The sequence below is a fragment of the Muntiacus reevesi genome, chromosome 3, assembly GCF_963930625.1.
Source record: "Muntiacus reevesi chromosome 3, mMunRee1.1, whole genome shotgun sequence".
NCBI classification, from domain to species: Eukaryota; Metazoa; Chordata; class Mammalia; order Artiodactyla; family Cervidae; genus Muntiacus; species Muntiacus reevesi.
Window position 1 is genome coordinate 162,597,262 of NC_089251.1, and position 27,524 is coordinate 162,624,785.

At 43.2% G+C, this 27,524-nt stretch overlaps 1 protein-coding gene across 4 annotated transcripts in view; it reads left to right on the forward strand.

The window, feature by feature from the left end:
- The window catches only part of PRKN (parkin RBR E3 ubiquitin protein ligase), a 1,207,894-nt gene that overhangs the window by 968,543 nt on the left and 211,827 nt on the right, over positions 1 to 27,524 (forward strand). For all 4 annotated transcript variants that reach the window (XM_065931040.1, XM_065931041.1, XM_065931042.1 and 1 more), the window contains exon 9: positions 21,812 to 21,873. In XM_065931040.1, the coding sequence (XP_065787112.1) occupies positions 21,812 to 21,873 (62 nt within the window). The remainder of the gene's footprint in view (positions 1 to 21,811; positions 21,874 to 27,524) is intronic.

Below are 27,524 nucleotides of genomic sequence, written 5' to 3' on the forward strand. Positions count from 1 at the left end.
CCTGATGTGAAGAGCTGATTTATTGGAAAAGACCCTGATGCTGGGAAAGATTGAGAGCAGGAGGGAAAAGGGACGACAGAGGATGAGATGGTTGGATGGCATCACCGACTCAATGGACATGGGTTTGGGTGGACTCTGGGAGTTGGTGATGGACAGGGAGGCCTGGCGTGCTGTGGTTCATGGGGTCGCAAAGAGTTGGACATGACTGAGCGACTGAACTGAACTGATGATTCACATATACTGCATTTTTTCCTTTTAAAAATTGAAGGTTTGTGGTAACACTGAATTGGAAAAGAAGAGTGATGCCTTATTTCCAACAATATTTGCTCATTTTGTCTTTTTCATGTTTTAGTAATTCTCACATTATGATACACTTTTTCAATATTATTATATTTTTTATGGTGGAAAAGACCCTGAAACTTGGAAAGATTGAAGGCAAGAGGGGAAGGGAGCGGCAGAGGATGAGATGATTGGATAGCGTCACTGACTCAATGGACATGAACTTTAGCAAACTCCAGGAGATGATGAAGGACAGGGAAGCTGGTGTGCTGTAGTCCATGGGGTCACAGAGTCAGATGGGACTTAGCGATGGAACAGCATCAGTGGTGATCTGTGATCAGTGATCTTTGATGTGACTATTGCATTGTAACATTTGTCATTTTCTCACCATCTTCCATTCTGACACATCATCTCTGTTTCACGTGTCACCTCTGGTCCAGACTCTGTGGACCTTTTCTCTCTTAGCAGTTCTAAAAGGAACACTTCTTTACTTTATCAGACAGGATCGTCAACTGGCATTTGTTAACTCACCAAATAATAAAAATGCAAACACAGCAATACAAGGAACACCAATAATTTAGACCACAACTTAGACCAAAGTGACAGCATGAAAATATTAAAATCACCTCTTGGATGAAGCTAGAACTGACAGGTTTCCTTACTAAAATAACTTGACTCAAATCCATGAAAGTTCTAAAAGTAAAATTTGGTGTATATATGAACTTCTAAAAGGACAGTTGCAGACGGATGAAGGTTTTTACTAGCATAATCATCAGTTTTAAAACACTAAATGTATCAGAATCTATTAATTTTCATTCTCTAATTGACAAATGCTTAAACAAAGAGTCTATAAAACATTTCTTATGGAGATGCACAGGCAGAATGGCTGGATTTACTGCCTGAGGGACCTGTCCCCAGGCACAGGTGCTGTGACCTGGGCAAGGCATGGGCGGTGAAGGGACCCCAGTGTTTGCAGATGTTGGCGTGGTAACCAGAAACTTGGTAAATCTGTTGGATAAACCTCACATCTGTGTTGTAAAGGTGCCTAGTTGACGCTTGTGAATGCTGTCTTCAGAATATGAACGTCAAATGTGAACTCATTGCTATAACTCTGCTAACAACGGAAGATTACTCATATTTAGTTATTTTAGCTAATTAAAGAATGATTTCTAATTTTCATGTGGGATGATATAAAGGTCTGGGAAAACTGTATGATATAGCTGAAGCTGTATGGGTGGGTTTGGGTTTCTCTTTTCTTTTTTTTTTTTTGCCCATCATTGAAGCTGTTATTTGTCCTTTAAATTGGATTATTGATTTGATTTTATCTATTTTATTTATTTTATATTATCTCATCTCTTTCAACTGTATCTTACATCAGTATACAAATTTTAAATATCTGAACTATGGGAAAGCAGTGGTGAATCTAAGTAGCAGTACTTAGAGTACTTAAAAGCTTATTGTTTTGTTTAGAATTTGAAATATGCCTGTCAGTAATGATGCAATTATGCCCACACTAAGATGAATAAAAGAAACAAAATGCATAGTACTAAAGTAGCAAGGGAAATTACTGAAATAAATTAAAATAGAAAAATTCAGAAACAAAATACCATAAAGACTTTGTAAAAATTAAGTTTTTTATGTTCCTCTGCCATCCCCCTTTATTCTCTAAATGATCTCTTCATCTCATTTTTAAGCCCTCTTTAGAACTGTACCAATTCTTAAAATCCAGTTATATTTATTTCTTTAATGTTGTCTTGGATATTATTTTCTCAAACTTAGTAGGGCTTGAATTATGTCCCAAGGAAGTTCATTTGAAAGAACCATTCTTTTCTTTTTTATTTTTTATTTTTTTTTTTTTTTAATATTATTTTATTAGTTGGAGGCCAATCACTTTACAACATTTCAGTGGGTTTTGTCATACATTGACATGAATCAGCCATATAGTTACATGTATTCCCCATCCCGATCCCCCCTCCCACCTCCCTCCCCACCCGACTCCTCAGGGTCCTCCCAGTGCACCAGGCCCGAGCACCTGACTCATGTATCCCACCTGGGCTGGTGGTCCGTTTCACCATAGATAATATACATTAAAAATATTGTATTGCTGATAAAGGTTGGCCATTGTCTGAGCCTTTAGAGAGCTGTAACCTTTTGGTTAGTGGAGAGTTTCACCTCCGTGTTGATGGCTGCTCACTGATTAGGGTGGTGATTGCTGAAGGTGCAGGTGGTTGTAGCAATTTGGAAGAACCATTCTAAGGCAAAGTATAGGGTACAAAAACAAATACCAAAAATTTCCAGTTCTTAAACAAGGAATGTTCCATAAACTTGTACATATATATATATATATGTGTGTGTGTGTGTGTGTGTGTGTATAGATATATATATAGTTATAATATATATAATTATATATATAATATAAATATACATATAAATATATAAAAATATAAATAATATATATATTGTTTGGAACTCACAATGCTTATACCCTGAATAAATCTCATTACTATAACCATGGTAGTCAGTCGCCCACATGACCCACTGAAGCCCATTGGATCATGCTTCATCTGACTGGGTCTCCTTTCTGATTGGATCCACTCAGGGATTCCAATCCCATGAATTTTCTTTCCCCCATAAAGTTAATTAGACATTGATGCGCTTGCTTGGGCAAACCAACCACCACAGTCTAGGGAAAAACATGTTAAAGGCAACAGGAAACTGTTTCCCCATAACTTCGCCCTTTGCCAGGCTTCCCTGGTGGCTCAGATGGTAAAGAATCCACCTGCGATGTAGGAGAGGCAAGAGACTCGGGTTGGGCCCATCCCTGGGTGGGGAAGATGCCCTGGAGAAGGAAGTGACAGCCCACCCCAGCATTCTTGCCTGGAGGATCCCATGGACAGAGGAGCCTGGTGGGCTACAGCCCATGGGGTCACAAAGAGTCAAGCAGGACTGAGCAACTAACACTGTACCTTTCTTTCCCCCTCTGCCTTCTCTCGTTTCAAACACGAATGAACTTCTGAGACCAGCAGGAGAGAGAGAGCAGTGGACGGGGATCACTTTTCGCTCTGAGAGCCTGGCACCCCCATGGTCACTCTTAAGTGCTGCCCATCCAAATTAAGCTAGGACTGCCAGATGATGAAAACACCTGCCCTCTAGGAATTTTAAGTCAAAACCTCAGAAATATAGGTCAATACCAAAAAAGAGTTTTGTGAACTACAGAGGTGTAGGCAGAGTACCTATAACATACACCCTGAGAACGACTTTCTGACGTTTAAAACTGTTTTGACATCACAACATAAAAGTGAGAAAAATTTTGTGATTTTAATGTTTCTACTCTATTTCCTATCTTGACTTCTATACAGCCTGTGTCAGTGCTCACAAATGACCGTCAGAAAGTCTATTAAACAAGCAGAACAGCATTTATTAGATCTGCTGCAGTGAGAAACCCCACCGTGTTGACTGTTGCGGGCTTTTACAGAAAGGAGAGGTCGGGATTTGTAAGGTTTGGGAATCTGGGCTCTCGCGGTTAAGCAGATCTTTCTGGTATGGAGTTGACTGGAACTGGGCAACATTCACGATGTAATAGTTGGAGGTTGGGAGACGCAATGGACGGGATTTCAAAAGGATCCTTGATACAAAAACTGTGGTCTGATACGTAAGCCGTTGCCAGGTGAGCAGTCTGTGGTTCTGTTAAAGGAGATGGCTACTCAGATGAGCAAACTGGTTTAATTATTTGCAGAAATGTGTTGAAGCTAACAGTGAAATTATTTATTATAGTACAGGCTTATCTTCAAAAAGCAGGTTTTGTGTTTTTTTTGGTTTCTTTTTGTTTTTGAGGGAGGGCGAACAATTAGGTCTCAGTGGTCTTATTTTGGGTTGGTTCTCAACCCAAATAGTTACGCCCTGTAGACTCAGGCGCTTTCAGTGCTCGTCTGCACCCAAATAGCTGCTTGGGTTCCCTAAATAAGCTTGGTGCTTCCAGCTCCAGGCCTTTGATCCCATCCCTCATCTTTTTTTTCTTTTCTTAACACTTCTTTGTTGGTTGTTCTCAGCACACCTGACTGTTTCTACATTTGTGTGGTTTGTTGATGTGCATATTATTTCGTCTGCAAGTTTCATGGAGGCAAAGCCCCAGCCTGACTTACCATTGCCGTCTCTGTTAGAATCTGGCCTCATATATAGTAGACACGTACAGAAGAGTTGCTCAATAAAGAATCAATGAATATTGGATTGGAATCCATCTCCTACCAATCATAATATTTATTGCTACTGTTGTTCAGTCGTGTCCGACTCTTTGCGACCCCATGAACTCTAACACTCCAGGCTTCCCTGTCCTTCACTATCTTCCGGAGTTTGCTCAGACACATCCTTTGCATCAGTGATGCCATCCAACCATCTCGTCCCCTGTCGCCCCTTCTCCTCTTGCCCTCAATCTTTCCCAGCATCAGGGTCTTTTCTAATGAATTGGCTCTTTGCATCAGGTGGGCAGAATATTGGAGTTTCAGCATCAGTCCTTCCAGTGAATATTCAGGGTTGATTTCCCCTAGAATTGACTGGTTTGATCTCCTTGCTGTCCAAGGGACTCTCAAGAGTCTTCTGCAGCATCACAGTTTGAAAGCATCAATTCCTCAGCACTCTCAGCCTTCTTTACTATTACTGTTACTGAAATGAAAAAATCTGAAATTTCTAATTGTGTCTCATTATCAGTGGGACTTATTCTTCAGCAGTACCTCAAGGGAAAATAAGGCATTTTGCAGTCACTGAGAACTAACTCAAAAAGACATTTGGATTAATACGGCAGCTACCATGGACCAGAAAATATCATGTGTGCATTTGTATTATGAACTCACAAACATCTGAACTTAACCCACCTATTCTGAGCTTTAAAAAGAGGAATTTGTGTGCTTTGGGGCCGTAACTGCCTCATTTATGAGTGAAAAAATGAATAAATAATATTTGTGACTTCTTTCAGTTTATTCTTAAAGCTTCACAATCTACAAATGTTCGTGTTATCCTACTCAGATAAGCTGTACTTACTGATAAAGTGATTATATTAGAAGGTATTTCTTCTTCAAACTACATACATGCTCATGTATGTTCATGATAAATGTAAGCTCAGGTCTGTAAATTCTTGACTTTTTAGTTGCATAAACAATGGGGGTTTCCCAATTTGGCTCAGTGGGCAAAAAATCCACCTGCAGTGCAGGAGATGCAGGAGATGTGGGTTCAATTCCCAGGTCCTATCCCTTGGAGGAGGGCATGGCACCCCACTCCAGTATTCTTGCCTGGAGAATCCCATGGACAGAGGAGCCTGGTGGGCTACAGTCCATGGGGTCATGAAGAGTCGGATATGGCTGAAGCGACTGAGCATGCACACACACACTCCTAAATAATCCTTTATTGATATCAGTAAAAACCTGTCAGCAGAAAGGAACTAGTAATATAAAATCGGTTTTGTTTATTAAAGTCATAATGCTTATTAAAGGTAGTTCTCCAGTGTTTTGCTACTTCACCTTTGATCAGATTGAATCATCATTGATTTCTGAGGCGCTTTCATTAGCCATTTCCTTTTTCAAAGTTGTACTTAAGGGGAAAATAGAAGGTAACTGTCATTGTTGAGCCTATATTTGGGATTCTGAGCTATAGCCAAGAGAGAAATTAATCCTCAAAGCACTTCACAACAAACAGCAGCAATCTGCAAATTGCAGATTATTTGTGTCATGCGGCACATCAGAGAGCTGAAGTCCATTTCAATTTTTATCCCAAGCCCGGGTGCTCACGGTTTCCCATTGGACCCAAAGGATATCACAATTGCCCCTCTGATGATTTGCAAGGAAATTAAAAAGAAAAATAGTGATTGAAGACTCATGTGATTTTTAATGCTTTTCAAGGGAATGTATTTTCCAAATGAGTTTTCCCTACTTCGCAGCACAGTTATTGAGGAAAGTCAGCAAAAGCTTTCCTAAAAAGGTGTAGTTCAGTTAATTCCCCAGAGGTTTTCGTTTTTTGTTTTTTACTAGTTATCAGTGACTTTGTGGAAATGATCCACAACTTTGTAATGCATTTTCCTGAGGAGATTCACAGTTAGATTGTCAAATAATCTTTATGTTATGGGAACAGAAAGAAAGTAAATGTTGATTACAGGTACTAATTGAAATAAAAATCCCAGTTTCAAAATTATCCTTTAAAAGGTTGAGATTCAATTCTGCCTCCATATGCTTTTTTTATATAAGTTTTCTAATTAATTCAAATACCAAAAAGGGAACTTATTTACAATAAGATCAGACTTTTAGAAAGCGGGTGCACATGACAACTGAGGATTTTCCTGGCTGGGAAAAATGATCAAAAAACACAAACCTGAAAGCTGATCATTGGGATAAGCCCAGAAGGAGATGAAATTCTAATTTCAGTGACCAAAGACATCAAAACAGCATTTTTAGAGCTGGGTCAAGAACAAGAAAAATGATAGGTAAATGACAGAGGGAAAAGGTAGCACAATGTTGAGAAGTTGGAAAAACTACCCCATTTCTGTTTTTCCTGTTTTCTTGAGCAAAGAGAATGTTTCCCGTGTTGGAAAGGACAGGAAAAATAATTGGGGGAGAAACGTGTGCTTCAGGAAACTGAGAACAGAGCAAGGAACAGACAAAATTTTAAGTGTCTTTAGATCTCCAAATACTTCTATGTGTAATGTCAGAATCACTGCAAGGAATCCTCAAAATACTGTAAAGAAAGAACAGAGTTCAAAGTCCTAGAGATGGACTAGGACTGAATCTCAAAAGATTGAATCTCAAAAATTGACAAACAATGAGTTTGATAGCAGTTTCAGTCATCAGCAACACAAAAAAGAGAAACACACAAATGTGAGCACTTATGACATGTATATACATATATGTATGTATGTATGTATAAAATCATTAAGAGTCAACTCAGAGTCAGCAAAGCTGAAATGTGGAATAGTCATGTGAACTCATTGTGAAACTTCTTGACTTTGAAGTGAGAGCTGGACCCTGGGGTGCAGAGGTTGAGCAGGCAGCTGGAGACAGATGGGAGGAACACCCAGGGGCTCTGCACACATCTGTGGAGGCGAGAATTAGAACACTGGACTGGAGATGACAGAAGGACGAAGAAATGGAGATGGAAAAGAGTGGGGAAAAGAATGGTAAAGTGAATCTCACAGCTTAACGAAAAATTGTTTTTAAAATGGTGGGTTGACCTAACGTCACAAACTACAGAGAGATGGAAGGGAATAGGAACTGGGCAAAGTCCACTGGCGGTAGTGAGTCCTGAACTGATCAAAGGGGTCCTGCCTAGAGACCTCTCTGCAGCCCCAACCGTTTCCCCATAGGAGTCCACAGACCCTGAGCCCTGTCTGGGTTCCTTGGCTTCAGAATCCCCTGCATAAACAGTCCTGAGACCTTAACTGGCTCTGTCTTCCTGAAAGCAGTGGCCAAGGGATAGGTCTTGGTGAGGCCTGGGTTATAGAACTTGAACCCGGGTTCCACCATGTAGGCTTGTTGAGGGCGTCTTCAGAATAGAGGAACCTGGGAGTCGGAAGAGGGGGAAGGGGCATGGTTGGGGCCTGGTTGTGCCAGTTCAGCCAGGTTCGGGAGCAGGCCTCCAAGGTGTCTGAGGGTTCTAAGTCATCACCTCCCAGATACTCACACAGGTGTATCATGCAAAGTAAAAAAATTGAAACATATTTTAAGTTTTTTTTAGTTTGATTTATAACTTTCAAATAGTCAGGCAAATAATGGGCCAACAAATTAGGGGCCTGTCCTAAGGGTAGATTCAGTTCTTGGGTCCCCAAACCAAAGTGGGCATTATAGAAGGTGTTATTGGTAGGGTGAAAGGAAGCCCACCAGTAAGATGTCAGAAGTAAAATGAAATGAATGTTGCAAGTATGAGAATTCTCATCTAAAAAGCCTGACCTTGCAAGCAAAGAGGATATGCTTCTCAAAGTCTTTTTTTTTTTTTTTTTTTTTTTTTTTACAGTAGGTCCTTGTTGGTTATCTATTTTAAATATAGCAGTGTGTCCATGTCCATCCCAAACTCCCTAACTGGCCTTTCCCCCTACCCTCCCTCACCCTAGTAACCATAAGCTCCTTCTCTGTGAGTCTGTTTCTGTTTTGTAAGTAAGTTCATTTCTATCCAACTCTGAGCTTTACTGCTGAGCATGCAAGTTCAGTCCCTAACTGGGAAACAGATCCCACTGCTGGCCAAAGTGGTGGGGCCAAAAAAAATCAAACCCCTTTTGGAAGAACGTACCAAAATGTCCCAGCTTGGTCTGTCCAACCTCAGGTTTCCCAGCATCTGGTCAATTGTCTGACACTACGTACATGAATGAGTGTGGTAGGAACAGATGAACTGGAGACTTCCTGCAAAGCACATTTGAACAGGAATGTTGCTAACTACAAGGTCAAGTCTAAAAATAGACGGAAGGGAAATGAACATCTGGATGCTTCCTGTAAATCTTTGCATATATTACAGATTGCTGCTGTTGCTGCTATTTGCTGTTTAGTTGCTAAGTCATGTCCAACTGTTGCAACCCCATGGACTGTAGCCCATCAGGCTCCTCTATCCATGGGATTTTCCAGCAAGAATGTTGGAGTGGGTTACCATTTTCTTCTCCAGGGAATCTTCCTGACCTAGGGATCAAACTCAAGTCTCCTGCTTAGCAGGTGGATTCTGTACCGTCTGAGCCACCAGGAAAGCCCATATTCCAGATTACTTCAGGCATTTGCCGCAGGAGAGAAAGGGATACAATATGATCTCTATCACAAATCTAGAGCTATTATCTAGAAAGATTCTTCTAACAACAAGAATGTTTCATTATTAGAATGGAATTCTTTCACTGATTCTCTGATCCTCTTATCCCTGTCACTGGAAATCTTGAGTCAGAGTCTATAACGTAGCTGTCAGAAGTGTTACAGAAGGGAATTCTGTACCAAGAGGGAGGTTGGTCTAGAGAGAGTAATCACTAATAGTTCTTTAAAAAACTAAGATATTTTCGTTCTTTAATATATGACTGTGTTTTACATAAATCTGTTCTTAATCATTGAAGAAATTAAATGCCAGCAAGTCCATAAAATCTAAGAATTAGACCTGACTGTCATTGGTATATACAAAATAATCAGATTGTATTTGCCAACTGCATGACTGTCTTAAGGAAAATATTCTGACATTCCCACAATGGTCTGAGTTATTGCCTATCAGAGTGGCCCCAATCTGAACCAACTCAGCAGACCTGGCCTCTGTCTCCCATGAAAAGCAAAGCTCAACTCTTGCTGAAAAACACTTTTATTTTGACAAGACTAGTAGCAAATGAAACTTAAAAAAAAAAAACTCTGTCTTGTTTGAATAGTGGTATACATATTTTGTGTTTAAAAATTCAATCTTATGCCTGGAGCAAGTAGACTTTCACTCAAAGGCCCTTAAATTATGCTATACAGGCTCGTATAGTCACTTATTTCCCAATGCTCTTGTTCATGAAACCCAAAGGCAATGACTTTCCCCCTTAATTCATTTATTCACTCAGCAAGTATGATTTACTGAGTCTGTCCTTGTGCTGGACACTGTGCTCATTCTGAGGTCCTAGATAAAGCAGTGAGCAAGCCCCTGTCCGCATGGAACCTGTATTCAGGGTGGGAAAAGCAGAGATATTAACAAATAACTACAATTATAGTGAATGGAACTTGTGCCAGGTGCTGTAACTATGGGCCCCGCAAACTGCTTTTTAAATCAATTCAATTATTTGTCATCCATACGAGCTTTATATGTGTACCAGCACACTTAAGTTGAATGTGCTACCTTTTTTTCAGGAGTATGATGATATGCAGTAAAACTGTACCAACTGGCTCTACCCCCAAAGAGAACCCATGTTTGTTACCAAGTTCAAGCAGTACCGCTCACCACTCAACAGGCCAGTAAATCAAGGAACAATGTTGTGGGGCAAGGAACAGCAGCTTTATCGAGAAAGTCAGCAGATTGAGAAGATGGTGGGCTCGTGTCCCAAAGAACCATCTTACTCGAGTTAGAATTCAGGCTTCTTTAATCCTAAAAGGATTGGGAGTGTGACTGGTTGTTGCAAACTTTTTGGTGCCATAATTCTTTGCTCTGGCAGTTGTCCACACTGGTCACACTGGTCACAGTGCTCATATACCAACAGCAAGACAAATGTTCTGTAACTTTTTATCTCTATATGAAATGGAAAAGTATTATACCTCTGAAGGTCAGAGCCTTGAAAATGGGATATCCTGTGTATTTCAGGCTATGGGCAACATTCGTTCACAAAAGTTGCAGAGTCAGCATAGGCAACAGAGCACAAAGAAATAGATTCATTATGGAGGCAGGTTTGTTTTTTTCTGTCTCATAGTCATAGTATGTTCTTGTTTTGTTGTTGTTGGTTTTTTCCCTTAAGTCACTACAGACTTCCCTGATAGCTCAGTTGGTAAAGAATCCACCTGCAATATAGGAGACCCTGGTTTGATTCCTGGGTCAGGAAGATCCCCTGAAGAAGGGATAGGCTACCCACTCCAGAATTTTTGGGCTTCCCTTGTGGTTCAACTGGCTAAGAATCCACCTGCAATGCAGGAGACTTGGGTTCAATTCCTGGGTTGGGGAGATCCCCTGGAGAAGGGAAAGGTTACCCGCTGCAGTATTCTGGCCTGGAGAATTCCATAGACTGTATAAGTCCTTGGGGTCACAAAGAGTTGGACACAACTGAGTGACTTTCACTTTCACTTTCATGAGGAACACATTTAACTTCTGAAATTCTGTTTTGTTTTTGTACTTTGTTGTTTAGATTTTTGATGTCTCTAAAGTAGTATATTTTCTCCCCCCAAACACAGGAAGTGCACTCAAGTTAATCAGACTGATCTTATTAGTTTGAGGGTTAAAATAATGTAGTATATAAGATCCTGAATGTGTGGCATTTCTATATACAAGTCTAACATCTGTTTTTGTTAAACCACCCTCACAAGGCAGAAAGTAGTTTTCAGTGCATAGTCTGGGAATTGGAATTGTCTGTTACTCAGCTCTGTCATTTACTTCACTTACAACCTGGGTTATGAAAGACACGTAACCTTGAATACTACAAAAAAGCTACAAGTAGAAAACAGAGGCCCCCCTCTTCCCCACAGTAAAAAACAGATTCGGCTCTGGTTAAACAGAATTAGGAGTCGTCAGTTCTCTTCTTTGACATCTTTGTGGAATATTTGTTTTTATGCCACAGCTTGTTTGCCATAATCATCCATCTGTTGATTGTATACTCAAGTGATGCCCTTACTATGTGTTATGGCTGACTCGAGAAGCTAAACAGAAGGTAGATTAAGTAGCTGCTAACTGTCCCTTTCGTTGGAAATTTGAGTTAGTTTCGTTTTGCACATTTGGATAAGTGGAGGTGCTTGGGGATCTGTGGTTTAAGTTATATGCATTATTGACTCTATTAATTGACCTTGTAAGTATAGATATGTAAAGCGTGCACTTTGAAATGACTAGTGAGGATTTTTTTTTAATTTCCAGTTAGTTCAAAGGTAAAAACTTGTCATAAAGCTTTATGATATCAAATGAAAATATCAGTTCAGTTCAGTGGTTCAGTGATGTCCAACTCTTTGCCACTCATGGACTGCAGCACGCCAGGCCTCCTGTTCATCACCAGCTTCTGGAGGTTGCTCAAACTCATGTCCATCGAGTTGGATGCCATCCAACCATCTCGTCCTCTGTCATCCCCTTCTCCTGCCTTCAATCTTTCCCAGCATCAGGGTCTTTTCCAATGAGTCAGCTCTTCACATCAGGTGGCCAAAGTATTGGAGCTTCAGCTTCAGCATCAGTACTTCCAATGAATACTCAGGATTGATTTCCTTTAGGATTGACTGGTTGGATCTCCTTGCAGTCCAAGGGACTCTCAAGAGTCTTCTCCAACACCATAGTTCAAAAACATCAATCCTTCTGCACTCAGCTTTCTTTATGGTCCAACTCTCACATCCATACATGACCACTGGAAAAACCATAGCTTTGACTCGATGGACTTTTGTCGTCAAAGTAGTGTCTCTGCTTTTTAATATGCTGTCTAGGTTGGTCATAGCTTTTCTTCCAAGGATCAAGCGTCTTTTAATTTCATGGCTGCAGTCACCATCTGCAGTGATTTGGAGCCTAAGAAAATAGTCTGTCACTGTTTCATTGTTTCCACATCTATTTGCCATGACGTGAATGAAGATATCAAGTTGCTTATTAATCATTTTAGATTATTGTAGTGAATAAATGAGAATAATGACTTAATAAAAAGGCCACACACTCAAGGTCTTAAATGTATACTTGCCATAGTTTTCTAAGCATATATGATCTGATCATATGTACCTAAACATATATATAGATGATCAAGGATGTATGAGTATCTTTGCTTATCTATTGTCTTTTGGAACATTGTCATAATAAATCTTAATTAGCAACTGGATATTGGACTCCTTATCAAAATCAGCCTCTAAATATTGAATATTTGATTAAAAAGGTATCTCTGGGACAGCAGCAGAACAACATTTCAAGTACAGTCTCATGAGTCCCTCGTATTCCAGAGACTGTCAAAATAGCAATTGCCATTCATTAAGTTCCTACTGTGTACAATGAACTGTACTAGATAATACATACAGTTACAAACATATATATACACACACATCATTCACAACAACCCCGTAAGTTATGTATTCTTACTCTCCTTTCTTCAAGTAGAAAATGAAAGCTTTAGAGCCAACACAGCCTCTTGAACCCAAGATAATAGAGCTGGTCAGTGGTAGAGAAGAAAGGGCCCTTCTTCTCCTCCTCTTCTTGCTTCCCCACTGTTTCTCACTTCCTGCTGGGCCGGGCACCTGGGCTGGGGGAGGGTGAGCCCCTCTGGAACTGAGAGCACCTCCGCAGTCACAGGTAGGTAAAGCGAGGGTGGAACCCGCCCACTGAGGGAGAGAGGAGAGCGGAGGATAACCAGGAAAATGAGCACATCTTCGCTGGATGATGGTTACCTCTCTCCAGGCATGTGGGGAAGGACTCTGTCATGATGTATGTGTCTGTTCTTCACATATTCTTGGTTTTATATGCACTTTTCATTCACAGTATTCTTCCCTTGTGGCTGGTAAACAATCCGCCTGCAATATGGGAGACCTGGGTTCGATCTCTGGGTTGGGAAGATCCCCTGGAGAAGGGAAAGGCTACCCACTCCAGTATTCTGGCCTGGAGAATTTCATGGACTGTATAGTCCATGGGGTAGCAAAGAGTCGGACAGGACTGAGCAACTTTCACTTTCACTTTGATAGTCTATGAGTTTCCTGCACCAGCGGTTTGGTATCTGTCCTTAATCTTAGAAAGTTCTCAGTCTGTATTACTTTGAATATTTCTTCTGCTCTGTTCTCTCTTTCTTCTTTTTCTAGTACTCAAATTATGTGTATGTTATTTTTGTCCTACAGTTTTTGAATATTCTCTTCTTTTTTCATTCTTTCTGATTTTAGCTTGAGTTTCAGTCTTCAAGTTTACTTTTTCTTTCTTGTCATGTCAAGTTTGTTGACAACCCATCAAAGAAATTCTCCATTTCTGTTACACCTTTTCATTTCATGCATGTCCTTTTGACACCTTCTTAAGAGATTTTTTTTACTTCCCTGGTGGCTTAGATGGTAAAGTGTCTGCCTACAATGCAAGAGACCTGGGTTCAATCCCTGGGTAGGGAAGATCTCCTGGAGAAGGAAATGGCAACCCACTTCAATATTCTTGCCTGGAAAATCCCATGGACAGGGGAACCTGGTAGGCTATAGTCCAGTCCATGCAGTCGCAAAGAGTCGGACACAACTGAGCAACTTCACTTTCTTTCTTTTAAGAGATTTTGCCTTTCTGTCTGCATTATTCATCTGTGTGTTGTCTACTTCTTCCATTGGAGTCCTTAACATCTTAATCATAGTTGTTTTCAACTCCTTGTTAGATAACTCCAACGTCTATATCATACCTGAGCCAGATTCTGACACTTGCTTTTTCTCTTCAGAGTGTGTTTTTCTTGCCTTTTGACATGACTAGTAATTATTTGCTGAAAGTTGGACACATTCTACATGTAATAGGAGCTGATATAGGCCTTTAATGTGAGGATATATGTCGATCTGACAAGGACTTGGGCTTGTGTTTAAGTGTTAAATGTTTGCAGTAGCTGAAGATGCCAGACATTCCAGATTCCTCGAGTTTTCTTGATTTTTGTCTCCATTCCTGACTGTGAGCTAACCACTCCTTCTCAGAGAGAATCCATGTCTTAAAACTCTTGGAGCTCCCACCCACCATCATGTTATTAAAGGCTAACTGGTATGGTGGTGAGGTTAATATGGTGTGGCGGTGACAGTGATCTTCTGATCAAATCTGAGTCTTCCTGTGGACCTGCTTCTTGGGTCTGTAGTCTCCCAAGTGCTCTCCAGTGGTACAGGGATTTTTCTTTCTTTTTCCCTTTGCCTCCTACTGCCTCCCCCATAGGTAGCATTCTCAGTCTATATCCTTGAAGCCCTGATTCCTGTCGACTGTTCTTTCCCTCTTCAGTGAGACAGACTGGAGTTGGAGGAATGCCCCCTCTCTCATAGCTGCAGGGTAAGGTGCTAGCAAAGTCCTTCCCTTGGAGGGCAGATTTTTGCTATGGAGAAAGCTCTGGACATTTTTCACAATGCTTACTCTTCCCCTCCCTCTGCCAGAGCCACAAGGGGATCCTCACCTTGAGGACCTGGTGGGGTTCTTACAGATAAATATCAGGAAAATCTGTAAGATTTCATGCCTCTGGAGTTTCTGATTCTCACACTAGTCTACACCCCATTTATATAATAGCAGATTCATCAAAAAGCGCTTCCCAGGTGGTGCTAGTGGTAAAGAATGTGCCTGCCAGTGTAGATAGATGAAAGAGAGGAAGGTTTGATCCCTGGGTGGGGAAGATCCCATGGAGGAGGACACAGCAACCCACTCCAGTATTCTTGCCTGGAGAATCCCATGGACAGAGGAGACTGGTGGGCTACAGGCTATAGGGTCGCACAGAGTCGAACACACCTGAAGCGATTTAGCACACACAGCATGCATCAAAATTGCTGTCTCAATATTTCTACTGGTTTATTGTTCCAGCAGCTTCTACTCCAGTTAAGCAGATTGGGTTGTGACTTCTGAACTTGCCTATCTGTCCAGATATCAGGGAGGTTCTTTGCCCTGTGACATCTGTTCTCTGATGGAGCCAAGAAAATGCGTTGACTTTCAGTTTGTCCAGATTTTTCTTATTGTAAGAATGGGAGTCATAACTTTCAAGACCTTTACATGTTTGAGCTGAAAAAAAGAAGTCTTGACCTTTATATATTAAAACAATAAATTGTGTAGCAATTATTTCAATTAGTTACTTTCCTTTTAAATAAAAAAAAATTTTTTAAAGAATTAGCAGCAACAAGCAATAGATATGGATATGCCATTAATATCATCAGCAATAAATTCACGTTCTAATTCCTTAGGTCACTTCATCCTGCTTTCACATACATTCAAAACTCTTGCTTAAAGTAGAAGCTCTGATTATTCCTGGTAATTTGCATTTAGAGTAACCGAGTGATCCAAGAGCATATAGCTAGTTAGTTGTTGCAGAATCAGAGCTTCAGACTAGGCCATGGTGACAAGAATTTATTTTAAAAGGCCCCATTTTGATATTTCCCTTCTGTAGCCCATACCTCCAACTGCTATATTTTCAAATGGTGACAATGGCTGTAGGCTATTCTTTTGAGAAAATTGGATGGAAGGAGAAGGAAAGAAAGAGGGTGGTAACTGTATGCTCAAGGCTGGATTTTTGCTGAATTTTTAAAGGGAGAAGATTTGAATAACACATATGGTTTGAAGTGAACAAGCTTCAGAGCAGTAGAGTTTGAGGAGACTGAGTGAATGATGAGTTAAACCATAAGGAGCTGAAGGGGACAGGTTAGGATGGATGACAAATGACTCTTGTTTTGAGGAGGAGGAACCATATCCTGGAGGAGTAGAGGGGGAGGAGGAAGAGGAGTTGTTACTTGGAGAGGATGGCAGCTCACTCCAGGATTCTTGCCTGGAAAATCCCGTGGATAGAGGAGCCTGGTGGGCTACGGTCCGTAGGGTCACAAAGAGTCTGACATGACTTAGCAACTAAACAACTTGAAGTTCAGGGATGGTGGCGCTAGTGGTAAAGAACCCGTCTGCCAATGTAGGAGACATTAGAGACGTGGGTTCAATCCCTGGGTTGGGAAGATCCCCTGGAGGAGGCCATGGCAACTCACTCCAGTATTGTTGCCTGGAGAATCCCATGGGCAGAGGAGCCTGGCGGGCTATAGCGTCCATGGGGTCTCACAGAGTCGGACACGACTGAGGTGACTTAGCATGCACACTTGCTAGTGGCCACAGGGCGGGTTCTCTGGCAGCCAAGTCAGAAGCAGAGGACAGAGGACAGATGTTCATGGAGATATGCCTCTGAGAAAGGAGGAGCAGAGACCCAGATCGGGCCGAGGGAGAAGCTGAACTGCCACGTGAGCAGAGACTTGGGAGCCAGTGTCGACCGACAGCAGCTGGTGTTGGGACAGAATGGTTGGGCAAGTCCACCTCCCCCTCACCGAGACAGCAGCTTCGGGGGTCCTGGGGAAGATGTGACCTCCGGCGAGGCGGCTCTGTGCAGCTGAGGGAGACTGGAAACAGGGCAAGGCATCTCTCATGTCCTCCTGCAGTGTGGCCACTAGCCTTCTTTGCAGGGACCTGGGCCGCACATATCCACGTTCACCACCGGAGCTTTACATTTCTGGCCAGGTGAGGTCCTATTTTGAGAGTGAAGTTTTAAAGGTTAATTGAGAAGGCTGGTGATGATTTGGAAGAATCCCCAAGGGAGATAGGAGAGGGTGCTGGCCAAAGGCAAGTCATAGGAACAAGCTGCACTATGGGCTTGACAGTGAGTGGACCCTGAATTGCAGCAGCACCATTCTCAACAAGGACGCAGCTTCAGGCAGATGGTGTGAATCTCTGTTGGAAGGTATTCTAGCCCCTATTTGCTACACCAGCTGTGATTGGCAGAACCAGAACAAGAGAAGGAAAAACAGTTGGTAGTGTTTACCCAGAACTGGATATAGTGAGTGAGTGAAAGTCACTCAGTCGTGTCCGACTCTTAGCGACCCCATGGACCATACAGTCCATGGAATTCTCCAGGCCAGAATACTGGAGTGGGTAGCCTTTCCCTTCTCCAGGGGCTCTTCCCAACCCAGGGATAGAACACAGGTCTCCTGCATTGCAGACGGATTCGTTACCAGCTGAGCCACAAAGGAAGCCCAAAACTGGAGATAGGATATTGGCAAAGAAGGTACAGTAAAAGTACAAAGGAGTCATGGCATCTAAGCATCGCTGACATCCTCCCATGTGGGGTCCAGGCTGGGGAGAGAGGTTAGAGGTTAGATCAAGTTCACTTAACTGATAATCAAAGCACACAGGGGGCTGGAGGTCAGAGCTGAAGCCTCCATGGTGAAAAGAGAGGAGGGGTGGATCGGAGCCCCTCCTAAGTGTCATGGTCACCGAGCTAGGTGGGCAGTGACTGCTTGGATGACTCATTCATGAGGCAGCTGCTGTTGAACAGTGCATCCAACCAGGCCGTGTTTTAGACACAGCTGACAGAGCGGTGACGAGAAAGCAATGGTCCTGCGCTTGTCACCTTTGCCTTTCAGCAGCAGGAGACAGAAAATAAAGTGCTATATCAAAAAAGTAGTTTAGAAGGTGATGAGAGCTATGAAGGAAATGCAGCGGTAACGGAGGATCGGGAGGATGAAAACAGGCTGCAGTTTCACCCGGGGTGGTCCTGAAGAGCCTCACTGAGAATGCGGCATTTGAGCCAGGGCTTGAAGGAGTCGGGGACCACTCCATGCAGATGGCAGGGTCAAGAGCTTTCTGGACAAAGGGAGCAGCAAATCCAGAGCCCTGCAGACAGCAGCCTGTCTGGGGTGGTCAGCACTGAGAGCAGGCTGGCGGGACCCACAGCGGAAGAGGAATAAGGAGCTACACAGCGGGCCAGGCAGCCAAGCACCCTACATAGGCCACCAAGGCCCTTGGCCTTGACTCTTGGTGAGATGGAAGACCTGTGGCAGATGCCATGATATCTGATGTACATGTTTTAACAGAGGCCTCTTAGCTGTTATCTCAAGAAGAGATGGAATGACAGGGACATGAAGGCTGCTGAGGGCTGCACACTCTTATTGGACAGTGTGGTCCAAGTAGCCAGCGGTGGCTTCCAGAGGCGGTCCACTGTTGTATGTGTGGACCCTGTGTGAAGTGCCTGGAAGAATTCAGATTACGCCGTTGATGCCTGTCCTCACGTGGTCTTCATCTGCTCTCCTTGCCCCCTACACCCCTCCACGAACTTGCCCCTTTCTGCCTGCACTTTGGCTTTCCATGTGCAGGTTTTGCATTTCTCGTTTGAAACCGCATCGTCACCCGGGCTTTGCATCTGTCCGCTTCCCGCGCTGGCGGCCCCGGGACGCACACAGTAAGAGTTGCCCTTCCGCGCTCTTACACACCGTGACCCCTGACAGCCCTTCTCTTCGCACTCAATGCCACGTCTCTCCTTGTCTGTCATATTTTGTTGCATCGACCAGGTGTTTCAGGTAATTAGCTAGTCGTCTGTTCAAGATGTTTACATTTGAGCTATCACTGACATCAATCCTTTTAGTTACATCTTCGGAGAAAGTTAGAATGCAAATTCTGAAGGTAGGTTGATTTTCAATTCTGTGTCTTATTTTGCCTGCCGTTAAAATAAGTCGAATCAGTTTTTCTCAAGTCGGAGGGATGCGAAGGACCACTGGTAAAAGAAAAAATCGTCTAAAACTTCGAAGCCTGAATGAAACTGTTTTTAATGATGTTTCTTAGCTATGTTTAGGTATAAATTTAGGTAGAAACTTTTTGCGCTATACAGCTAGAAGACCCAAGTGAAAATATATAAATTAAATATAAATGAAAGCACAAAACCAGAAGTATTCAAACTAACTCTGAATTTCACATGGAGGGCACTGTCGTCTTAGCAAACAAAGTCGGTCCTTAGAGTGCAGACGAGCCCATGCTTGGCAAACCTCAATCTGTCACCCCTCCTCCGAGGTGACAGGCTGGGGGACCCCTCCCCTCATATCCTCAGCACCGGACCACATGGTCCTCGCTTGTTGGGAAGGTGTCCTCAGAATTCTTCCCACCTCTGTTCTTTCCTCGTGAGTTTCACCAAACAAAAATCTGACCCCTTGTTCCCAAGAACCGACAGGAGGCTGAATTTCTTCAACGGTTTTTGGTTGAATGGCAGTCAATCAAATGACCCAAAATAGACTTTTACTAATTATTTAGGTCAGAATAGCAACTCTGAAATGACCGGCTTCTAAAAAGGAACTCAAGCTATAAACCTTGATGGCCTCCAGCGGGAGAAACACAGCTCAAGGTTTTGTTCCAGCGTCAGGGTCTAGTTTTCCTTCCTTGTAGGTACGATGTGCCTATGACAATTAATTGACTAGATTTTCCACCAAAATATCCACCTTGGGGTTTCCATTTATTTTTCTTGCCTTCTGTTTACATTTTGTTCATTTTTTTAAAAAAAAACTTATTATCTTAGTGAGCATTTATGAGCCACTTTCTCAAGAGTATGAAATGCAATAACATCAAAGACGAATATATATTGAATATAGTAACAAAGACTAAATCTCTGTTCCAGCATTTCATGTGACCACAGTTTCAGAATTGGAACTAACTCAAGTCAAATTCCTCTCTAAAATATTCTGCATAAATAAGTTATTTAGCCTCTGTCTGAAAACTTCCAGTTACCGGCTGGTAAGGAAATATATTCCATTTTAAATTAGAAATTTATTCATAGTGAACCCAAGCATACCTGCTGTTGTTTAATCTATTTGCTCTAATCCTGCCTTCTAGAATAACGCACACATCTAGCCCCTCTCGCAGAGGATAACTCCTTCGCCCCCGGCAGCCCGCCCTCCCCAGGCCAGCATTCTCAGTGCCCCCCACCTTCTCCCATAACGACTCAGAGAAACAGCTCAGCTTCAGCTGTCACTTAGGTGCATCTTCACAGAATCCATTTTCCTTAATAGAAAAGCCAACATATCACATCATCCATAGATCTGATCCCAAAGAAACAGGTCTCTATATCAATTTTGTTTCCAGAGTTTATGTTATTAATGATGGCAACTTAATACTGTGGAATAATGCTATTTAAAAGACAGAGATAGGAACATATTATGTCATCCATAGATCTGGTCCCAAAGAAACAGGTTTCTATATCAATTCTGTTTCCAGAGTTTATGTTATTAATGATGGCAAATTAATACTGTGGAATAATGCTATTTAAAAGACAGAGATAGGAACATATTACATCATCCATAAATCTGATCCCAAATAAACAGGTTTCTCTATCAATTCTGTTTCCCAAGTTTGTTACTAATGAGGGCAAATTAATGCTATGGAATAATTCTATTTAAAAGACAGAGATAGGATACATTTTTAAACAGGAACTGGCATGCCCTGGCATAGGTACAGAGACAGACAGATAGACATATATACTCGTACACATATGTGTATACGTATGGATATGCTTTATTTGGGCTTCCCAGGTGGTGCAGTGGTAAAGAGTTCACCTGCCAATGCAGGAGATGCAATAGACATGGGTTCGAGCCCTGGATCAGGAAGATCCCCTGGAGGAGGAAATGGCAGCCCACGCCAGTATTCTTGCCTGGAGAGTCCCATGGACAGAGGAGCCTGGTGGGCTACAGTCCGTGGGGTCACAAAGGGTCAGCCACGACTGAGTAACTGAACACACAACACACATGATTTATTCACTTACTTGTTTTTGTTTTGTTTTTCTTACAACTGAAGAAGGAAACTCTGAATCAAGCTTGAGTAGGCTCTCACTGACTGAGCAAACCTAGAAGGTCGTGGGCACAGGACTCCATAACAGACCCTTTCCAAACTGAAAAGCAGCATCTTTAGGGTCTTGACAAAGCCTCCTGGAAGAACCAGGCGCGGTTCTAAACTCTAGCCCCATCCCATGGAGACATGGCGTCCGGCTGCCCCATCTCCATCCTTCACTCAGCGTGCAGAAGCCGCGCCTGGAGGTGGCAAATGAGTGAAATGAACCAACAGCTGCCAACTCGCCCTCTCTGGCCCCACGAAACCCTGGCTCTGTATTCGTGATAAGTGACATGCTGGGCAGAAATGACATGGTGTCCTCGGGCCCCACAACATCCAGATCACAATCGGGAGGGGAGAAAAAGCTGGTCAGGGTCACGTGCAACTCCTACCTCCAGAGCCACAGCGGGGGGCTGGCAGCAGCTGGAGCACCCTGGGGTGGGGGTGGGGTGTGTTGTCTGGCCGTTGGTCAGACCATGTTTTACGGGGGAGCATTTGTGTCCTTCCCAACAGCGGTACTGGTCACCGGTAGTCTGGACTGCAGTGAGAACATTTTACCGTACCAAATGGGAATAACTCACCGGTGATTAATTCTTCTTCTTCCCAACAGCTGGCTGTCGCAACTCCTTGATTAAAGAGCTCCATCACTTCAGGATTCTTGGAGAAGAGCAGGTGAGTCTGCCTCTCACAGGCTGCCCCGAGTGCCGTGGAAGATAGACAGTAATGAGACCATCCAGGCTCTCTCCTGGGAGGCGGGGGGTGTCTCCTGATCGCCCCCCACACGCCTGAGATGGGGAAGGGAGCCACGCAGGCGCTGTGTGCGGGAACCCGCTTTCCCCCTCTGATCCGTCAGACCCGACAGGTTATTAATTGGTACGTCTGCTACCTGCCAGAGCATTTCATCTCAGGACGCGGCAGCGAGCAGGTACGGCGTGGTGGCCGATAAGCAAACAAAGAAGTGCTGAGAGGAATTATGCCTAAGGGGTCGATCGGCACAGACAGGCCGGGTTTGATGTCTGTGGGGGCGTGTGCAAGCCTTTTCGCCAGAATTTTCTATTTTGCGTGTTATCTGCACTTCTCTGCCGCTGCGTTCTCAATGGGTGTGAACATGTGACTGATACTCAATGGCTGGCCCAGTGAAAGCTGATTATTCATATGCTGTGCTGTACTTAGTGAGATATGTCAGGGCCTAAATAGATGTGCTAATAATTCAGAGTGCTACATATCACCTATGTATACGTACACACACACACACACACATTTTTGACCACTTAGAAATAAATCTCTTAATCCTCATATGGAATTACAGGATCCATATTATTATGTTAAATCTGATGTCAAGTTATCCTTGAAATACTTAAGTCAGGACTTCCCGGGCAGTCCAGTGGTTAAGACTCCACACTTCCAATGCAGGGACACAGGTTCAACCCCTGACCACAGAACTAAGATCCCACATGCTGCACAGTGCGGCCAAAAACTAAAATAAAATTTAAAAAAAAAAATAAATACTTAAGCCATATAATTTATGGGCTTCCCAGGTGGCTCAGTGGTAAAGAATCCTCCTGCCGATCAGGAGACATGGGTTCGATTCCTGGGTCGGGAAGATCCCCCGGAGAAGGAAATGGCTACCCACTCCAGTATTCTTGCCTGGAGAATCCCATGGACAGAGGAGCCTGGTGGGTTACAGTCCACGGGGTCACAGAAGAGTTGGACACGACTCAGCAACTAACCAACAACAAATGTCCTATAGTTTACAGCGTGGTGGTTGACCTATTTTGTACTCTCTTATTGATTTTTACTCCCAAAGGCAGTCTTTGCCCACTCTGATCAGAGAACATGGAGTTAGAGGTGTAGTATCTCAGTTTTTTCAACAGGTTTTTGGTTTGTGAGGTTTTGTTTGGTGTGTATATGTCAGAAAGTGGAACTTTCCATCTCCAATATGAGATTTCAAAAAGGGGATTAACTCAGGGAGGAAGAAAAGGCGGAATCATTTCCAACTCCCTGAATTAGCAGGTTACAATATGCCTCGTTCATGTTTTCGTTCATGTAAATTTCCAGAATAACAAACAGGGATGTTTATCAAGTACAAACAGAATCAATGATATTGCATTTCCAAGAGCTGATAACAGATCCCTAACATACCTACTTATGAAAACACCTTTCCCTCACAGCCATTTTCCTGTGAAAGCCGTGAGATTTCTTAAAGCAAAAATCACTGACTGTTACCCTGAGATTTCTGCTCAGATAATAGAACCTTCTTGTCTAACTTGTACCAATATTTGCAGATTGTTTCCATATTTGTTTTAGAATCATTGGGTGATTAGTAGGGAAAGAAGCCAACTATAATCATCTCCTTAGATCTACATAAAATTCAAGCCATTTTGCATTTTCCCAGGCATTTAATCAAGCTATAATCAAAGTCACTATTTCTCTGATCAGTTGTGCTAATGGCCACATAGTGCATCACAGCAATACTGATCTTTATTTCCTAAGAACCCCCAAGTCCTTCCTTCCTTCTTCCCTCGACGGATACTTAATAAGCACCTACTCATATGCTGTATACGATTCTTACAGGGATAGAGAAGTAAAAAAGAGAGTCCTCTCAGGCTTACCTTCTAGTTGGGGAAAGCTATTCATGTTATATATACACAAATGTGTTCAGTATTTAATATGTTAACAGAGCTGCTATGTCTCTGTGACTCAGTTAGCACATTTGGCTATTCACCAAAAGGTTGGTGGTTCAAACCCACCCAGGGGCATCACCTTTTGGTTGGGCTTCCCTGGTAGCTCAGATGGTGAAGAACCTGCTTTCAATGTAGGAGACCCAGGTTCAATCCCCGGGTCAGAAAGATTCCCCTGGAGAAGGAAATGCCTACCCACTCCAGCAATCTTGCCTGGAGAATCCCTTGGACAGAGGAGTCTGATGAGCTACAGTCCGTGGGGTCGCAAAGAGTTAGACAGGACTGAGTGACCAACACTTTCACATCATATGTTAGACAGTTATCATTGCCACGGAAGAGGAATAAAACCAAAAAGAAGGATGGTGCATGCTGGGGGGAGCTGAGGTTTTACACAAGGTGGTCAAGAAAGGTCTCACTGAGGCAGGTGCTATGTGCATGAAGACTCGAAAGATATGAAGGAAGGCGTCATGGTGAGGTCTGGGAAGAGATCCCTGGTAGAGAGTCAAGTGGGCACAGGAGTTCTGAAGCAACCATATCTAAGGCTTATTTATGTAAAAAGTGTTTTAACATATGAAATATAAGGGGTGGTCCAAATAAAGTGGGACGGAATCCAGGAACACGTAAACTGGGAGCCAAAGGAGCACAGTGTATCTGGGAGGAAGACTGATTATCCACGCCATGCACCTATCAGGCAGGACAAGGATGGGAAGTGAGCCCTGGGATTTGGAACTTGGAGGTCATTGTGACCTTGACCAGTGGACTGGTGAGGGTGAAAACCTGCCTGGATTGGGTTCAGTGGAAAAGGGAGAAGAATGAGAGAGAGGGAATATAGATACTTTATTTTTTATTTTATTTATTTATTTATTTTTTCTTAGGAATTTGGCTATCAATGAAAACAAAGATATGAGGTAGCTGGAGATAGGGAATGTGAAATCAAAAAAATTTTCTTTTTTATAGGCAAAAAAATACCATGTTTATGTGCTGATGGGAACAGTTGCAGCACAGCAGGGAGATAATGCAGAGGAAAGAGGAGCATGTCAGGAGCAACATCCTTGATTCGCCAGCTAGCAGAGTGTAGATGTGGCCAGAGAGAAAGTGGGGACGGCTCGACCTGGTGGCAGCGGGGAGGGCCGGATACACGGGAAGGATTTTACTGGTTGTTTCACGGGAAACAGAGTCATCACTTGAGAGTTAAGTGAGGGGAGAGTTTTACAGAGAGTGGAAAGGATAGTGAAAGTGTCATTTAGGAGGGTAGGGAGTGAATACGGGTAGAAAATGAGTGAATTTGGAGTGAGATCATCAACCTGGGGGTTTTTCTGTCACGCTGACCGGTGTGGGCACAGATGCAGAAAAGGCAGAGGGTCAGGTTTAACCAGCCACCCCAGTGAAACAAAAGCAGGAGAGACAGCGGAGATCAGGGCAGACATACGGGTGTGAGTGTGGTAACTGAGCCTGGGGTTTCAGCTGGATGAGGCGAGAAGGGGGAAGAAAAGGGGGTGGAGAAAAGCGATAGGGTCCACCAGCTATGGGTCCCGCTGGATTCAAGGAGTCTTTGGATTCAGGGTTTTGTGGAGGTGGTGTGGAGATAGGCAACGACAAGGTCGGGAGGCAGAGGGCCCAAGGGTGGCCGAGTTAAGGGAGCGGAGACGATTACTGGAGAAGTTGAGGGCACAGACTTGAAAAGGCCAGGGTCTTGGAGAGGATGGCCCATGTGGACCCTGGGACCCTCCAGAATCATCATCAGGGCAGGCTTGGAGGGAGTGCTGGTGAGGGAAGAATTGGGGCTTCTAGAAATGGGTCAGGGAAGGGAGAGAGAGATGGAGGGAGCTGGGGGTATCCAACTGTAAAAGAGAAACGACAGAGCCTGATGGTTTGAACATCACAACTGCGGGGTTCCAGAAGGAGAAGAGAAAGCTGTTGTGTTTGAGGATGTTGAAAATCCACGCAGGACGCAAAAGGGAGCGGTGGGGAAAACGTGTGAGGGGCGGAAGGGGAAGTAAAGTGGCAGGAAGCGGAAGTCCTGTCCTGGGGCGGAAGTCCTGTCCTGGGGCGGAAGCCCTGTCCTGGGGCGGAAGCCGAGGTCAGTGAGGGGAGGACGTGAGAAGAACACAGAGAGAGTACGTAGGTTGGGTTAAGGGCAGTTACTGCTGACTCACTCTGAGTTCCCCCAGCTCGGGGGCGGGAGTTAGGGCAGCTGGGGGACGCGGGAGGGAAAAGGGATGGACGGGGCCGTGTGTGGGGTCGGGGGTCAGACGGGAGAACCGACAGGGGAGCCAGGAATCTCTTTAGACTGATACAAGCAGTCACTGCAGCCGGGGATACTTCTATCCTGATGGCACATGGACAAGACCTAGTGGCCTCGGGGCAGACGGTGGCATGAGGTCTGCCGAGCAGCGGAGAGTTCCAGCTACACCACCACCCCTGCCTGTGGGGGTGGGCAGCCTCACCCAGGAGCGGCTGAAACCTTCAGCCTCTCTCTGGATGCTTGAGGCAGCTTACATGTTACGGGACGAAATGAAATTTTTACATCGCGTGTTACAAGTTCCCTTGGACAGATCGTTTTAGTCTCTAACTTGGTTTTTCAGTTTGTAGAAGAAGGAAGAGTAATGCTCAGTCATCTCTTAGAATTTTTGTAAATAAATAAGATGGCGAAGTAAGTTGCAGATATTAAGTGCTACACTAAAATATTTCTGATATAAGTACTATTTACAGTCCGTCAATAGACTGAACTTGCAGCATCAAAGTAGACATTAAAATCAGAGTAACAAGGATCTACAGTCAATATCCTATTAAAAAGAAAGCATAATGGAAAAGAAAAAAATTAAAAAATAATCAGTGTAATGTTCACTTAAAAGTTGATAAAACAGAGTTGATAAAAACCTGTACAGATACTGGTTAATTAATTACTGAATTCATTACTGGATGGTAGAGATGCTCACCAGCTATCTGATTTCTTTGTATGTGTTTCCTTTTCAATTTCATTCAATAAGCACTTGATTTTTTGAGATCTGAATTAAAAATAAATCATTAAACCACTGTAAATCATTACCTTCCTAAAGTAAAAATGCAATCAAAACCCCTTGGAATTTAACACAATGCATGGACTTTAGCTTCTTGGTCCTGTCTCTGATTTGTGTTTACAATTTGCATTCATAAAGCCCCTTTCAGCTCCCCACCCTCACCCACCAAGTCCAAGCTACTTAGCAAAGATATTACACTGTCCATAAGTAGAGTGACTCCAAAGTTCTAGATGGGCCCTAAAGAAAACAGATAGTGAAAAAGTGAAAGCGTTAGTCATTCAGTGGTGTCTGACTCTTTGCGAACCCATGGACGGTGGCCCACCAGGCTCCTCTATCCATGGGATTCTCCAGGCAAGAATACTGGAGTGAGTGACCATTTCCTTCTCCAGGGGATCTTCCCAACCCAGGGATTGAACTCCAGTCTCCTGCATTGCAGGCAGATTCTTTACCATCTCAGCCACCAGGGAAGCCCAAAGGAAACAGATGTGATATCTGTAAGTTAGAGGGTTTGGAGAGTCTTCAGAAGCACTGCCTTTCAGACATACTTCCACTCTTACCAGCTACCTCCTCTTTGAGTTTAATCGCCAGAATCTTAAGGAAATAACCTTCACCTATTCAACAA